The sequence below is a fragment of the Mesoplodon densirostris genome, chromosome 6 (assembly GCF_025265405.1).
Source record: "Mesoplodon densirostris isolate mMesDen1 chromosome 6, mMesDen1 primary haplotype, whole genome shotgun sequence".
Taxonomy (NCBI): Eukaryota; Metazoa; Chordata; class Mammalia; order Artiodactyla; family Ziphiidae; genus Mesoplodon; species Mesoplodon densirostris.
The window spans coordinates 79,917,052-79,932,604 of record NC_082666.1 but is presented as its reverse complement, the minus strand read 5'-3'; the positions used below and the strand labels follow the sequence as shown (position 1 = coordinate 79,932,604).

The window sequence follows — 15,553 nt, the reverse complement described above, 5'->3', positions numbered from 1 at the left end:
AACGCTACCTTAAGCACTGTTCATCAATGGATTTAAAAACCTTATAGTATTGGTCAAGTTTTGATATGCAGAGACAGCAAAGTGTACATAGGTGATTTATGCTTTCTATAACACTCAAACTTGGTTTGGAGTCTGAAAGCTAGGCTTTCTAAAATGCCTAATGTAATCTAAAATTCTAATGTAACCTGAAATTCATGAGATTCTAGGCCAGGCAAGTTGACCTCCTAAATAACGTGTTCAGACTTGTTTTAACTAGTAGTTTCTTAGTCTCTCATAAGCTACCATTTTTATATTAGCCTGGGCTTCTTTATTACTAGAGATCTTCCTTTAGGCTTTAACGTCTTGTTACCTGTACTTCGGTATTTGTATAATATATTTCCTTCATTTTGCATTCAGTGGGAGCTATTCTATGGCTAACCTCATCTGCTTCAGGGTGATATAGAACAGCAGCTCCTGAGGTCCTCTTCTAGCTCTCATTTCAAAGACCTCTGAGTCACATACTACCGGCTATTGGCAACATCACCATGAGCTTCCCTGACTCCAAGGACTTCAATGACTCCAAGACAGGACAGAGTTGCTGACCTTTGGGTCCATGTGTCCACATTCAACCATTCTTAGGTTGTTGTGTTATAAGTTTTATGGAACTAAACATAAGATTTGTTACTGTTTCCTTTTGTTTTTAATGGAGTCTTTCTATCTGAATAAAATATCTGTTCTTCTAGGAATTATAGTATACAAGTTCTTCTGGAGCCATAAAAATATTAAGGCCATAAGTAATACACAAAAAGAATAAAAATTCAAGAGCTGTCTAAAATAACTTAAGTTCAGAAATTCTATAGCATGGGACTTCCCTGGCGGTCCAGTGGTTAAGAGTTTGCCTTCCAATGTGGGGGGTGTGGGTTTGATCCCTGGTTGGGGAGCTAAGATCCCGCATGCTTTGGGGCCAAAAAACTAAAACATAAAGCAGAAGCAATATTGTAACAAATTCAATAAAACTTAAAAAAAAAAGAAATTCTATAGCAAATCACAGCATCTGGAAAATGTATAATAATTGATATGATCTTTTATATACTGGCACATTCAATGAAGATAAACATAAAGGATGCAGCACAAATTAAAGATAAGAGATTAAAATGCAGATAATGGATAAGGCACAAATGTTTTTAAATTATTTCCTTTGTTATATCATGAATCTACTAAAACTCTACAGCTACATAAATACTTACTACCTATAAAAATTCTTTTAGGAACTAGCACTACCAAGAGAAAAATGGAGATTGGTGATGAAATCTCAAAATACCTTTATAGAAAGAAAGACCTGTTGAAAATATTCAAAAAACTACAAATCTTGTATTAGGCCTATTAACTAAAACTACACAGTTTATAGTGAATCAGCATCTAATTTCTGTGGTAGGGAACAGAGTTAATCCACTCATGGAAATCCAGCATTGAACAGTACAAACAGTTGCCAAATTTCCCTACTGCTAATTTGGGCCAATGAGCATAAAACTTTTAAATTTTCTTTAAAAGTGCTTTCTTTGGGGAGGAAATGCTAGAGAATACAAAGAAAAGACTGGAAGACAGGAGACAGAAACTTGTATAGCTATTTAAAAGGGGGTCAGCTATACCTATAATAAATACTAAAAATTTGCTCTGAAAGAGCAATACAGAAATAAAAATTCCAGAAAGTTGAAGTTAGTCTATCTTTACTTGAAGTTTTTAACCTTTCAGTATTAAAAAGAAGCATCTTAAGCAAACTAAAATGCCCAAACATTCAAAGCTGTTAAAATTCTCAAATAAACAAATTACCCCATAGCTTGAGTTAAAGATCCACAGAAAAGCTGACATAATTTTTCAATAGAAATAAACAGCAAAGGTTATATCATATTTATTATTTAGACTGACTTCCAAACTTTAATTAAAATTTCCTCCCAAAAAGGAAGAGGGAATACATTTAAGGAAGTTGCTACTACTGAATAGCTGAAAGTAAAATAAAGCAACAATGAACAAATGTATTCTAAATAGCTACTATATAGACTACCAAATTAAAACTCATAATTGTAAAAATAATATTGTACATATTAATGCTAATTTTTATATGTAAAATAATCAGTTTTCTCTTTTAGGCAGCAATTACCCTCCAATATGGCCCTTACTCAGCTGAGCCAAAGGATGTAAGGAAGCAGCACCAGGATGTACATAAAGCTGATAAAACAGAATGCCAACATTACAGAGGAAGGGTAAAGGACAGAGAGGTGAGAAACAAAGTCCAGTGTCTTTTTATGTAGACCCAAAACTTCAAAGGAGTGAAATTATAAATTATCAATCTAGTGATTTATTTATGATACTCAATCTAAGCCATTTCAGTAATCTTCATGGGTCAAATTAAAAGGTCAGACCCTTTTTAAGACCCCCTTTAAGACCCCCTTTGGTAAAAAATATTATTTAATTTAGTGAATTAAATAATAAATATTATTATCTCATCACTGGGAGATAGAATTTTGCAAAACAAACTTTCCCTTCTCTGCCTTAAGCCTAGTCTCATTTTATGAACGAGATGCTATAAAAATGGTGCGTTATTTATTTAGGGGAGAATGGGGAGGGGAATGGTGAATCCACCCTTTTAATCTATTTGCCTTCACCAGCTAGGATTCAGCATGTAAGATGAAATTCTATTCTACAGGGAATGGAAATTTTTTCTCTATTCACCTTAATATTTATCTGGACATGATTTTGAAAATCAGGGAATGAAGTCATATACTATGATACTGATAGTACTGGTGAGGTAATTAAGAAACTTAACTTACCATTTTTTAGCCTTTGATAAGGGTTTGTACTTGCTGTATTTTACACGCCATTCAAGAACTTCTTTACAACGCTGACATACTCCATCATGAAGTTTTGCATTAATTTTCTTAAAAAGAAACAGAAAAACAAATTGAGAAGTTCACCTGTGAGCCAGCATTACAAACCCCAAAAGGTACATGAGAAATTTAAGGGTTTTTTAAATTTTAATTTTATTTATTTAATTTTATAAATTTATTTACTTTTGGCTGCGTTGGATCTTTGTTGCTGTGCGGGCTTTCTCTAGTTGCAGTGAGTGGGGGCTACTCCTTGTTGTGGTGCGCAGGCTTCTCATTGTGATGGCTACTCTTGTTGCAGAGCATGGGCTCTAGGTGTGTGGGCTTCAGCAGTTGTGGCACGCGGGCTCAGTAGTTGCAGTTCGCGGGCTCTAGAGCACAGCCTCAGTAGTTGTGGTGCACGGGCTTTGTTGCTTCATGGCATGTGGGATCTTCCCGGACTAAGGCTCAAACCCATGTCCCCTGCATTGGCAGGCGGATTCTTAACCACTGCGCCACTAGGGAAGGCCTAAGTTCTTTTTTTAAATAGCAACCTAACTTCAACCTGGGTTAACATTTTATGGTATACTATGTATTTTTATGTAGATTATCAGTTTGGCTCTTTACAAAGGCAAAGATCCTTAACTGGCTGTAACTCAGAATCATCTAGGGAGCTTTTTAATTTCCTGGAAGGAGTATTTTAAGCACATCCCCATTGATTCTGATGCATATTTATTTTACAACTCAAACTGTATAGTTAAGATATATGCATTTTTACTGTATGTACGTTATATCTCAAAAGAAGGTAGTAATAAAAAAGAAAATCTAATTCATATTTTAAGACTACTGTTTTGACAGCAGAGACTAAGAAACTTGAGAAAGGAGAGCCAGGGAGAAGCAGCTGGAAGCAAGAAGGTATTTAATTATTCAATTTAAACCTTTTGTATTCTTATGTAAAGATGTCTTACAAAAGTTACCTTGCTAACCTGGTTTCTTCAAAACAGTAAATATGTGCATGTGACTGTGGTAGAAAAGGGGCTTTATGAAGAAAATGAACATTTTTATTATAATATTCGTCTCAAAATGTGTTGGGAAATGAAGAAGGGAAATTTTTAAATGTGTCACATGTTGTCACAACAGCTTTATATTTTATAACACATTTATTTGACTCAGGACCTAGACTATATATTTTCACTAAGTACTCTGGGAATTCTCTAACTTACTTTGGTTGTGGAAGCCTGGTCTTTGCCTATTGTTGGAATAATGAAGAAAAGACATTTTAAGTTCGTTTCCTTTTTTAATTTCTCAAAAGGAGAAAAAAAAAAGCATCCCCAAAGATGCAGATTCTTTGGAAGGTTATTTGATACTGAGGTAAAAGCACAATATTTAGAAACCATCTGAAAGAAAACAAAACTTCTGAACAGCACTTGATATTCTTTAAAGTTCTAAACAAGAAGGTAAAATAATGACAAAATGTTTATTCAAAGAGATATTTCAAGGGTATTTTCAAAAAACATAAATTAAGCTGTGAATACACTATGTGTGAATTTAACACTGTGGTGAAAAACATATTCTATTACTTATGAATTGTGTGTGGGGATTCTTTTCTTCCTGACCTAGAAGGAGAGTCCCTGGGAAGATAAATTCTGCATGCCACTATATTCCCTCTTTTCTGTGGTCCACTGACTGTTGCCAGAAAGAAGGAAATCTGTGCCTAACACCAAACTCCTCTTCTTATCAACCTTGGCACTTAGTTATTGCATACAGGGCTTGCTAAGAAATATCCAGAACTAAGGTTCACATTTCATCTTTGATTCTCACTGCCCTCTGTTGCGTAGAATATCTTACCGAAAGCATTGCTTATATCTTCCTAACTCTAACAATAATAGAAACAAACTAATGACTTGATCTATGATTATAATATGAATGTGATATAAACTTTCTAATTAGAATGTTCTTAGAATGCATACCATTTCATTACCTGCAATTTTATTATATACAACACACTCTACTTGTTAACTAGGAAGGATTATTTGGTTTCTTGCTTGTTTCTGTTCCAATTTCCGACCATTTCATCTTGATTTACAAAGCTGTGCATAGTTTGGAAACTGGTTTCTTTAGGGTGGATAGAGAGTAGAACAAAACAGGTCTTTGTGGGAACTTGTCCTGTATGTGATGTGTGAAGCAGTATAAATGGAGACGTTGTACAGCATCCACATGACCAGCAGGCACTACTACAAAATTAAACTTGATTTTCATGTGTTAAGAAATGAATGAGAAAAGAAATGAATGAATAAGAATGAACAGTACTTTCACTTAAACATAATTGCAGGGCTTCCCTGGTGGTGCAGTGGTTGAGAGTCTGTCTGCCGATGCAGGGGACACGGGTTCGAGCCCTGGTCTGGGAAGGTCCCGCATGCCGGGGAGCGGCTAGGCCCGTGAGCCACAACTGCTGAGCCTGCATGGCTGGAGCCTGTGCTCTGCAACGGGAGAGGCCACGATAGTGAGAGGCCCGCGCACCGCGATGAAGAGTGGCCCCCACTTGCTGCAACTAGAGAAAGCCCTTGCACAGAAACGAAGACCCAACACAACCAAAAATAAATAAATAAATAAATAAATAAATAAAAATAATAATAATTGCAGAAAGAAAACTGTGTACCTTGCTTTTACCGTTTTTTGGCAAACTAGAGAAAGTGAATTCCAGACACATGAGCAAAGAAAGCCAAATCCTAGTTCTAGGAATCACTCCGACTGGAGCAAAGGAGATGGCAATCTTACCTTACACCTATGTTTACAATTAACCCTGTTTTGGCAGTTAATTTTAGCATGTCCCTCATGGTAGAAGATAATAGATTATTTAAGGTTAAGATTTAAGCATGTTCAAATATAAAATCAAAACTTAGTTTTATAAGTACAAAAGCCTTTAAAGATCATTTACTTTAACAAGCTACTATCCAGATCTCTAAAGGAAAAAAATCATCAGTGGAAGATTCCACTGGACTTAAGAATCTTAGCTAAAAAAAGAAAACCTTCTTCATCAATGAATATTTCTTTTAAAAATTAGAACAGGGATTCCCTGGTGGTGCAGTGGTTGAGAGTCTGCCTGCCAATGCAGAGGACACGGGTTCGTGCCCTGGTCCGGGAAGATCCCACATGCTGCGGAGCGGCTGGGCCAGTGGGCCGTGGCCGCTGAGCCTGCGCGTCCGGAGCCTGTGCTCCGCAACGGCAGAGGCCACGACAGTGAGAGGCCCGCGTACCGCAAAAAAAAAAAAAAAAAAAAAAATAGTATAGACTTAAGATGTATCAGAAGACACTCCTACTTCACATACACATAGTCTTAAAAACTGTCTAAGCCATTATTAATTCATACAACACATTTTGTAGTAAGTGCTGTTATCCCTGTTAAACGTTGTTATCCCACAATGCATCAGCGGTAAAATAATACAGCAATCCCCAAAAGAAAACTGGGTGAGGGCCTCCCTGGTGGCGCAAGTGGTTGAGAGTCCGCCTGCCGATGCAGGGGATACGGGTTCGTGCCCGGGTCTGGGAGGATCCCATATGCCGCGGAGCGGCTGGGCCCGTGAGCCATGGCCGCTGAGCCTGCGCGTCCGGAGCCTGCGCGTCCGGAGCCTGTGCTCCGCAACGGGGGAGGCCACAACAGTGAGAGGCCCGCATACCACAAAAAAAAAAAAAAAAAAAAAAAAAAAAGAAAAGAAAACTGGGTGAGGACTACAACCCCAAGAAGGTAGCAAGAGCAAATTGTAAATATAACATCTGTATCAATATGCTGATGCTGAAAAATATTTTATAAAATATAAAGTATCATTTAACAGAAGGAAGGCACTACTGTGTTGGGGGGCAAGAATCTGAATAACATTCAAGAGCAACTAATATAATCTTTCATTAGGATTTTCTGTACATCATAATTCTTTCAGAAATGCTAAAGGTAAAACAATGGCATATTTTACTTCCCTTCATTAATTGAAAAAAAAAAAAGAAAGAAAAAAATCAAATTCTCAAGAAAAATGCCAATTCTAACTTCAGCTTAATTTCCATGGAATGGAATGGAATGGCCTTGTTCTCTCCCCTGCCTTACACCAAAATAAGGTATTTGCTGCCAATATAGCTACAACAGTGTTATTCCAGAAAATAAGAATTTTATATTTTAACTATATTTAAAAGTATATATTTTAAAATTTTCTAGTAACACTCCTCTATTCTAAATTTGGTTAGAGGATAAAGGATCTCTGAATTTAGGAGTAAGATATTGTATGATTAATAATAATAATGTGAAAATCTGTATGTTAGGTTGTGACTTTCAAATCATAAACTGTATTATTTTAAATCCTTTTAATATGGCTAGAACATTGTTGGGCATAAAGTATCTTATAAAATAAATACAACCAAAAATAGATGAGGGAGTCAGATTGAGGGAAAAATGAGAGTTGGTAGCGAAAATTAGAAAGCAGTCAGGAGTACAGCTGGGAAGTGCACTTGCTAGAGATCGGCCACAAGTGAGATGTGAGTTTTCTAGCAGTCAAAAAAACATGAGCTCTGCTCACCTACCTGATTCAATGTCTGTAACATGCCAAAAATCCAGTTTCTCAGAAGCAGCACAACTATTCTTGTCATTGAAACCCAAAGTTTCATTTTCCCAAAAAGGACACCATATAATACAGTAAGCAATGCTCTCAAAAACATCCTTACAATTCCAAGTATTTCACAGAGCTGTTTTCTACCCTAGTTCTCAAAGTAGGCCAGTGTTACAGCATGCCAAACACAGTGTAGTAAAAAAGTTATTTTCAGGCGTGCAAAGTAGATACAGAGGCCTGATATTCATAGGATCTATAGAGATGCACTGCAAATCGTAAGGCCATCTCCAATAAATACTTTCTCCCAAATGAGTTCTAAAAACATTCGCCTCTATTACGAAAAATTCAAACATGCAGAAAAAAGTTAAAACAATAATACTAATGCATAGCCATATACACTATCTAGAGACAACTGTTAATATTTTATGTGTGTGTACACTTAAAGTAAGTTGCAAACATCGAGACACTTCACCTGTCAATCATACATATCCTGGAAATAGACTTTCTCCTACTTAACCACAATACCATTACCACACCTCAGAAAAATGAAAAATAATTCTCTAATATCATTGAATGTAGCCCGTCTACACTGAAATGTCCTCAACTGCTCCCTTGCCCCCCAAATTAGTATTCAAGTTCAGTTTGTTATCTCTCTTTTGATCTAGAAGGGTTTTCCTCTTTTACCCTCTATTACACTGATTTTTTTTCAATTATTATTATTATTATTTTTTTTTTTTTTGTGGTATGCCAGCCTCTCACTGTTGTGGCCTCTCCCATTGCGGAGCACAGGCTCCGGACGCGCAGGCTCAGCGGCCATGGCTCACGGGCCCAGCCGCTCCGCAGCATGTGGGATCTTCCCGGACCGGGGCACAAACCCGTGTCCCCTGCATCGGCAGGCGGACTCTCAACCACTGCACCACCAGGGAAGCCCCTCAATTATTTTTAAAAAAATTTTTATTGGAGTATTGTTTTTTGGGGTTTTTTTGCGGTACTCGGGCCTCTCACTGTTGTGGCCTCTCCCGTTGCAGAGCACAGGCTCCGGACACACAGGCTCAGCGGCCATGGCTCACGGGCCCAGCCATTCCGCGGCACGTGGGATCCTCCCGGACCGGGGCACGAACCCGCATCCCCCACATCGGCAAGCAGACTCTCAACCACTCCACCACCAGGGAAGCCCCTGGAGTATTGTTGATTTACAATGTTGTGTTAATTTCAGGTATACAGCAAAGTGAATCAGTTATACATATACACTGATGTTTTTGAAAATACCAGGCAAGTTGTCTTTGAGAATATTCCACATTCTGTATTTGTAAGATTGTTTTCTCTTGGTATAATTTAACTCATTGCTTTATGTCCTATAGTTCTGCAAGGTGGAAGTTAGGTTTAAAGGCTTGATTAGATCCAGGTTTAAGATTTTTTTTGACAAGAATAGTTCATTTGTGCTGCTGCTATGTGTTCCATATTACTCCAAGTCAGGAGGAACAAGATGTCCAGTTCTCACCTAGTCAGTGATGAGAAATTTGACTGGTCACTTGGTTAAGGTAGTGACTGTCCAGATCTCTTCAAATTACAAAGATTAGCAATAATGTATAGGGGCCATGTCAATATGCTGTTCCACAATAACATTTTGCTTCATGGTTTTAGCATCCATTCAAGGTTCTTTGTCTGAATCAATCATTTTAAATGCTAACTCTATCATTCTTTCTACATTAATTAATTTTTTTTAAAAAAAGGTTGACAGCTTAAGTCAGTTTTGAGGTATAATACATATAGAGTAAAATTCACCCAATTTAGGTGTATAGTTCCGTCAATCTGACAATCAAAATATAGAACATTTCCATCCTTCTAAAGTTCCCTCATGCCCCTTTGTTGTCAACCCCCAGGCAACACTAATTTTCAATCTGCTCCTATAGTGTTGCCTTTTCCACAATGTCATATAAATGAAATGATCAAGTATATAACTATTTGAGGAGCTCATTCCTTTTTATGGGTGAATGGTATTCCATTGCATAGATATGCTATAATGTTTATTCATTCACCATTTGAAGGACATTCTGAGTTGCTTCTAGTTTGGGGTGCTAATAAATACTTACATACAAATTTCTGTGTGGAAACGTTTTTATTTCTCTTGATTTACTATCTAAGAATGGTATTGTTGGGTTGTATGATAATTTTATGCTTAACTTTGTAAGAAACTAACAATTTTTCAAAGTGGCTATACCATTTTGCATTTCCACTAGCCATGTATGAAGATCCAGTTTTTCGACATCCTTTCCAGTGCTTGAAATTGTAAATATTTTTTTTTATTTTAGCCATTTGAATAGGTGGATAGAGTTATCTATTTATGCTTTTAATTTGCATCTCCTTAATAACTGATAATGTTGAATGTCTTTTCATGCACTTACACGCTGTGTATTTTCTTTAGTGAAGTGTCTGTTCAAATCTTTTGCCGCTTTTTTTTTTCTTTTAATTGTATTGTTTTGTTTGTTTTCTCATTATTTTGATGTGAGGTTCTGTATATATTCTAGATACCTGGCCTTTACTGATACATATTTTGCAAATATATTCTCCCAAACTGTGTTTTTTTTTTTTTTTTTTTTTTTGCGGTATGCGGGCCTTTCACTGTTGTGGCCTCTCCCGTTGCGGAGCACAGGCTCCGGACGCACAGGCCCAGCGGCCACGGCTCACGGGCCCAGCCGCTCCGCGGCATGTGGGATCCTCCTGGACCGGGCCACGAACGCGTGTCCCCTGCATCGGCAGGTGGACTCTCAACCACTGCGCCACCAGGGAAGCCCCCAATCTGTGTTTTATTTTCATTATCTTAACAGCGTTTTTCTAAGATAAAATCTTTTAAATTTCAAAGAACAATGTTTCGATTTTTTCTTTTATGGACCATGCTTTTAGTGTCAAATCTAAGAAGTCTTTGAAGAATCATGATTTTTACCTACGTTTTCTTCTGGAAGTTCAGTAATTTTAGGTCTTACATTTAGTCTATGATCTATTTTGAGTTCATTTTTGTACATGGTGCAAAATACTGGTAGGAGGTTCTTTTAAAATTATCTATAGGCGGGACTTCCTGGTGGCGCAGTGGTTAAGAATACGCCTGCCAATGCAGGGACCACAGGCTTGATCCTTGGTCCAGGAAAATCCCACATGCCGCAGAGCAACTAAGCCCGTGCGCCGCAACTACTAAGCCTGTGCTCTAGAGCCCGCGAGCCACAACTACTGAAGCCCGTGCACCTAAATGCCGCGCTCTGCAACAAGAGAAGCCACCGCAATGAGAAGCCCGCGCACCGCAAAGAAGAGTAGCCCCCGCTCACCGCAACTAGAGAAAGCCCGTGCACAGCAACGAAGACCCAACGCAACCAAAAATAAGTAAATAAATAAATAAATTTATAAATTATCTATGGGCATCCAAGTTCTAGCATCGCTGAATTGTGTTTGTATCTTTGTCAAAAGTTAAGTATGTGTGAGTCTATTTTGGACTCAATATTCCATCACATTAATCTGTGTCTACTCTTTCTTCAGTACCACCCTGTCTTGATTACTGGAGCTTTAAGGTCTTGAAATCAGTACTGTGTCTCCTCCAAATCTGTTCTTTTTCAAAATTGTTTTGGCTATTCTAGTTCCTCTGCTTTTCTGTATATATTTTGTATACAGAAATGTATACAATGTATAAATGTATACATCTGTATACATTTAGGATCAATTTCTTAATTGTAACAAAAAAAGCCTGTTATGGACCTACTAGAGAATGGATTTGAGGATACGGGGAGGGCGAAGGGTAAGCTGGGACAAAGTGAGAGAGTGGCATGGACATATATACACTATGAAACGTAAAATAGATAGCTAGTGGGAAGCAGCCACATAGCACAGGGAGATCAGCTCAGTGCTTTGTGACCACTTAGAAGGGTGGGATAGGGAGGGTGGGAGGGAAGGAGATGCAAGAGGGAAGAGATATGGGGACATATGTTATATGTATAACTGATTCACTTTGTTATAAAGCAGAAACTGACACACCATTGTAAAGCAATTATACTATAATAAAGATGTGATAAAATTCTTAAAAAAAGCCTGCTATGATTGCAATTAGGATTATATTGAAACTATAAATAAATTTGAGGGAGAATTGACATCTTAACAATACTGACTATTCCAATCCATCACCATTGCATTTCTGGGATAAACCTCATTTGTCTGAGGTATATTATCCTTCTTATTGGTGAATAAATATGCTAATATTTCATTGAAGATTTTTGTGTTTATGTTCAATGAGGGATATTGGTCCATAGTTGTTTGTTCATTTGTTTTAATAACATCTCTGGTTTTGGTATTTAGTTCAGCTGCTAGAGGATTCATATAAAAGGGTTAAAAGGACTTAAAATAGAAGTAAAGATTTTATATATCTTAGAAGAACACTAGAATATTAAAAGTCATGTAGAATAAGCTCGTCCTTATTTTTAAATGTTTAAAAGTACATTTATATGTTTAAAAGTGTTTTTTTGGTTACAAACCAAGAAAAAGTTTATCCTAACTAGATGGAGTTCAATTCCTTATAGCTAGACTTTGGTTTATCATATTATATAACACTTTAGGAAATCAAATTTATCACTCAATAAATATGTACGGGGCAGGGGAAAAAACAGAGTTCAAGCTTCACATAGAAATCTCTTTTGCATTCTGTCCAGTAGTCTGTAAATTTTGTTCATCTCCTACCACCTCATTTGGTTTTGCAACTAATTCTTTCCTTTTAATGCTTTTCTTTTCCACTGTGTATTAACAATGGTATACTGTATTGTATAATTTTCTTATGACAAGAATTTATTACTTTTGTAAATGAAAAATAACTTTACCGATCAATTTTATAGATTTAAAACAATATGAGCACTTATATATAAATATTCACATTATAGAAATTTTTATAAAAATACAGATAAAGAGAAAAAGACAAGTCTTATCACTCAGAGATTCTATACTTTCCAGCATTTCAAGCATATATATTTATAGAAATTTGCACTTTTTAATGTACGCATTGTTTTATAACTTATCAATTTTTTTCATAAGAGTATATATACTTTTAAAACATGTTTTCATTGGCTGTATTATATTCTCTCAGAGTCATACTTTCATTTACTTAACCTATTCTCTGAGAGTTTGCTTGTTTCCAACTTCTGACTGAATACATATATTTTTAAATGTACTATGTTATAAATATCAGAAAACTTCTAATGAACATGCAAATTCTCATTTACACATAACAAGTTCTTATCTCATTTCAACAAAAGAGTAAAAATAACAGGAATTTTATCAGAGGTAAAAACTCATAGTAAAGAATAACTGTCCCTTTCTTAAATCAAGTACATAATTATTTGGACATTAAAGGAAATGTTTCCTAATATTGTCTATAAAAATTTGCTTTGTTTTTTTATCCTGGCAGTTAAAAAGTTAAAAAGAATAGAAGATATTACCACTTTCCTTTTCAAAAAGGGAATTAAAAATCATTCTTGCTGGGAATTCCCTGGCAGTCCAGTGGTTAGGACTCGGCTCTTTCACTGCCAAGGTCCTAGGTTCAATCCCTGGTCAAGGAACTAAGATCCCGCAAGCCTCTCAGGACAGCACCCCGCCCCCCCCAAAAAAGCATTCTTGCTATAATCAACAATACCACAATTACTATAGATAGAACACCACTATTACAAGATCCAGGATATTAATACTGAGTTCTAGTCTCTTAAAACTTTCAAACGTACAAACTCTTTTTTAATGTAATAAGAAGTAATAGTCTGAATGTCTATTACTCTCAGAAATACCTTATTTGGATAAGTTACTGAGTCTTACTATTTTTATGTATTTTATTATTTTACAAAATGAGCTAGTTATATAAATAGACCAGAAATACTTTTGAAGTGAGTTCTCGTAATAAAATTGGTTTTATTGTCATTTAAGGATAAATAGAAGACCAAAGTTACTATACGCTTACTTCTTTTTAGGAAACTACATTGGTTTAATGTAGCTAATTAGAGATTAGTTCTCAACATTTATAAGCAAAATATTACCTTAGTGTTCTAAAATACTTGATATATATATATATATATATATATATATATATATATATATATATATACATCAAATACATAAACATTTCAGTTACCAATATTTGATTTTTCACTATATAAAATTCTAATTAAAAGATACCTAAGGCATAAAATGAGGTATATTTCTACTGTAGGTTAAAATAATTAATTTTCCTCCCTGAAGTCTAGTCCATCTTCCTCTCATTCGCTCTGTATTCATCTTAAGTCCTTAAAACACCAATACCAAAAGCAGAGCAAAGTGAAAATATATACTAAAATACTCAAAATTCTCCTGTTGTTCAACATATTTACAATACTAGCTTTTCTAGTCATGAAATAATATTGGATTCCCTCTCCCACTTTTTTTTTTTACTGCTGAAATGTTTAACAAACGACATCTGCAAAAATAAACAATTGCATTTTCATCCAAAGACTGAATATAAAATGAGTTCTGATCATCCTAAACAGAGGACTATTCTCTCAAAAAGCGGGTAGAGCTATTGTCAGTTGCAATTATACAGAGAGGGTCTATGTACAAACTACCTACTGATTTATTTCAGCAGCTATGCAAGCTACTCAGATTTTCACTGACAAGCTGAATGCAGACAGACACTTAAAAGAAGCCACACCTGCTTACAGGCAGAAACATGCTGTTGCAATATCTCCTGGCAGTAGCAAAACCTATTAAGAAAGCAATTTTTTTCCAAAGTATATTTCACTCATTTACTTTTAAGGAAAAATTAAAATAAATTGGCGCTGTAAATTTTAACAAGCAAATACTTCTGAAGGATTCTAACAACCAAATCACTGCACTGATAAACCAATCACATCTTTAAAAGGTGTGGTCAGTTGGAACAAAGAGCACTCTGGTATGAAGATTTTTAATTCTCTCCATCTTGTGCTAAAAGGAACAGTTCAGGAGGACATGTTATGAATGTTAAAATATATTTTTATAGAAGGACCCAAAATGCAACGCTAAGAACAAATTATAAGCAGAACATAGAATAATCTCCTGAGGACAAGAGAAATTTTGCCTTACAACAATTAAAACATTGGGAACTTAGTATTTTAAGATAATGTGCTTTCAATTATCTTTGCGCCATCTTCATTATTAACTATGGGGCGTTTTTAGTAAATAAATAACCCAAGAATAACTTCTCTAAGAGGAAAGAGCATTATTGTCAGAGCAGTTTTACGGGAAGTAAGTTTTTTCTCCCTCAAAATTTTGCTGTAAATGGTCAAAATGTCAATGATTTTATCTAGGGATAATCTGTGTCGTTCCTGAAAAAAGACCCGCCTTACAAAGTAGGATTGTACCCCAAACTCCATTTGCTCCTTCTCAAGATCCTTTGCTAATACTTCTTCCTCTGATTACCCCTTAAAATTATCCATTCCTCAATATTTAGTCATCAACTCACTCACTCACCTGCCCACTCTCTCTCTGTCTTTGTCTCTCCTTCAACTTAGATGTCTACCAAGGAGGTGATATACTTTTCCTTAGAAAGAAAGTTGATTACTATAGTTGAAACACCACTGGTTAGTGTGAGAAGAAATAATAACAATAATGGTAATAATAATAACAATGACACTTATATAGTATCATCTTAAAAATCAATATTCACAGTTAATCATATAATTTCCTCATGACTATCTTAGGGATAAATAGTATTATTCCTATTTTACAGATGAAGGAACAAATCCAGACAGGTTTAACAATCTGCCTACAATCACACAACTACAAAGTCATACAACCAGGGCTCAAGACCATGCTGACTCCAAATTCCATATTTTGCCCCACCATTCCATACTGTCTCTCTTTTAGAAACTAAATCTTAGGGCTTCCCTGGTGGCGCAGTGGTTAAGAATCCGCCTGCCGGGCCTCCCTGGTGGCGCAGTGGTTAAGAGTCCGCCTGCCGATGCAGGGGATACGGGTTCGTGCCCCGGTCTGGGAGGATCCCATATGCCGCGGAGCGGCTGGGCCCGTGAGCCATGGCCGCTGGGCCTGCGCATCCGGAGCCTGTGCTCCGCAACGGGAGAGGCCACAACAGTG

General features: G+C 36.3%; 1 protein-coding gene across 2 annotated transcripts in view; it reads right to left on the bottom strand.

Moving 5' to 3' along the window:
- C6H9orf85 (chromosome 6 C9orf85 homolog) overlaps positions 1 to 15,553 on the bottom strand; it is a 62,846-nt gene that overhangs the window by 29,364 nt on the left and 17,929 nt on the right. For both annotated transcript variants that reach the window (XM_060101370.1, XM_060101369.1), the window contains one exon: positions 2,808 to 2,914. In XM_060101370.1, the coding sequence (XP_059957353.1) occupies positions 2,808 to 2,914 (107 nt within the window). The remainder of the gene's footprint in view (positions 1 to 2,807; positions 2,915 to 15,553) is intronic.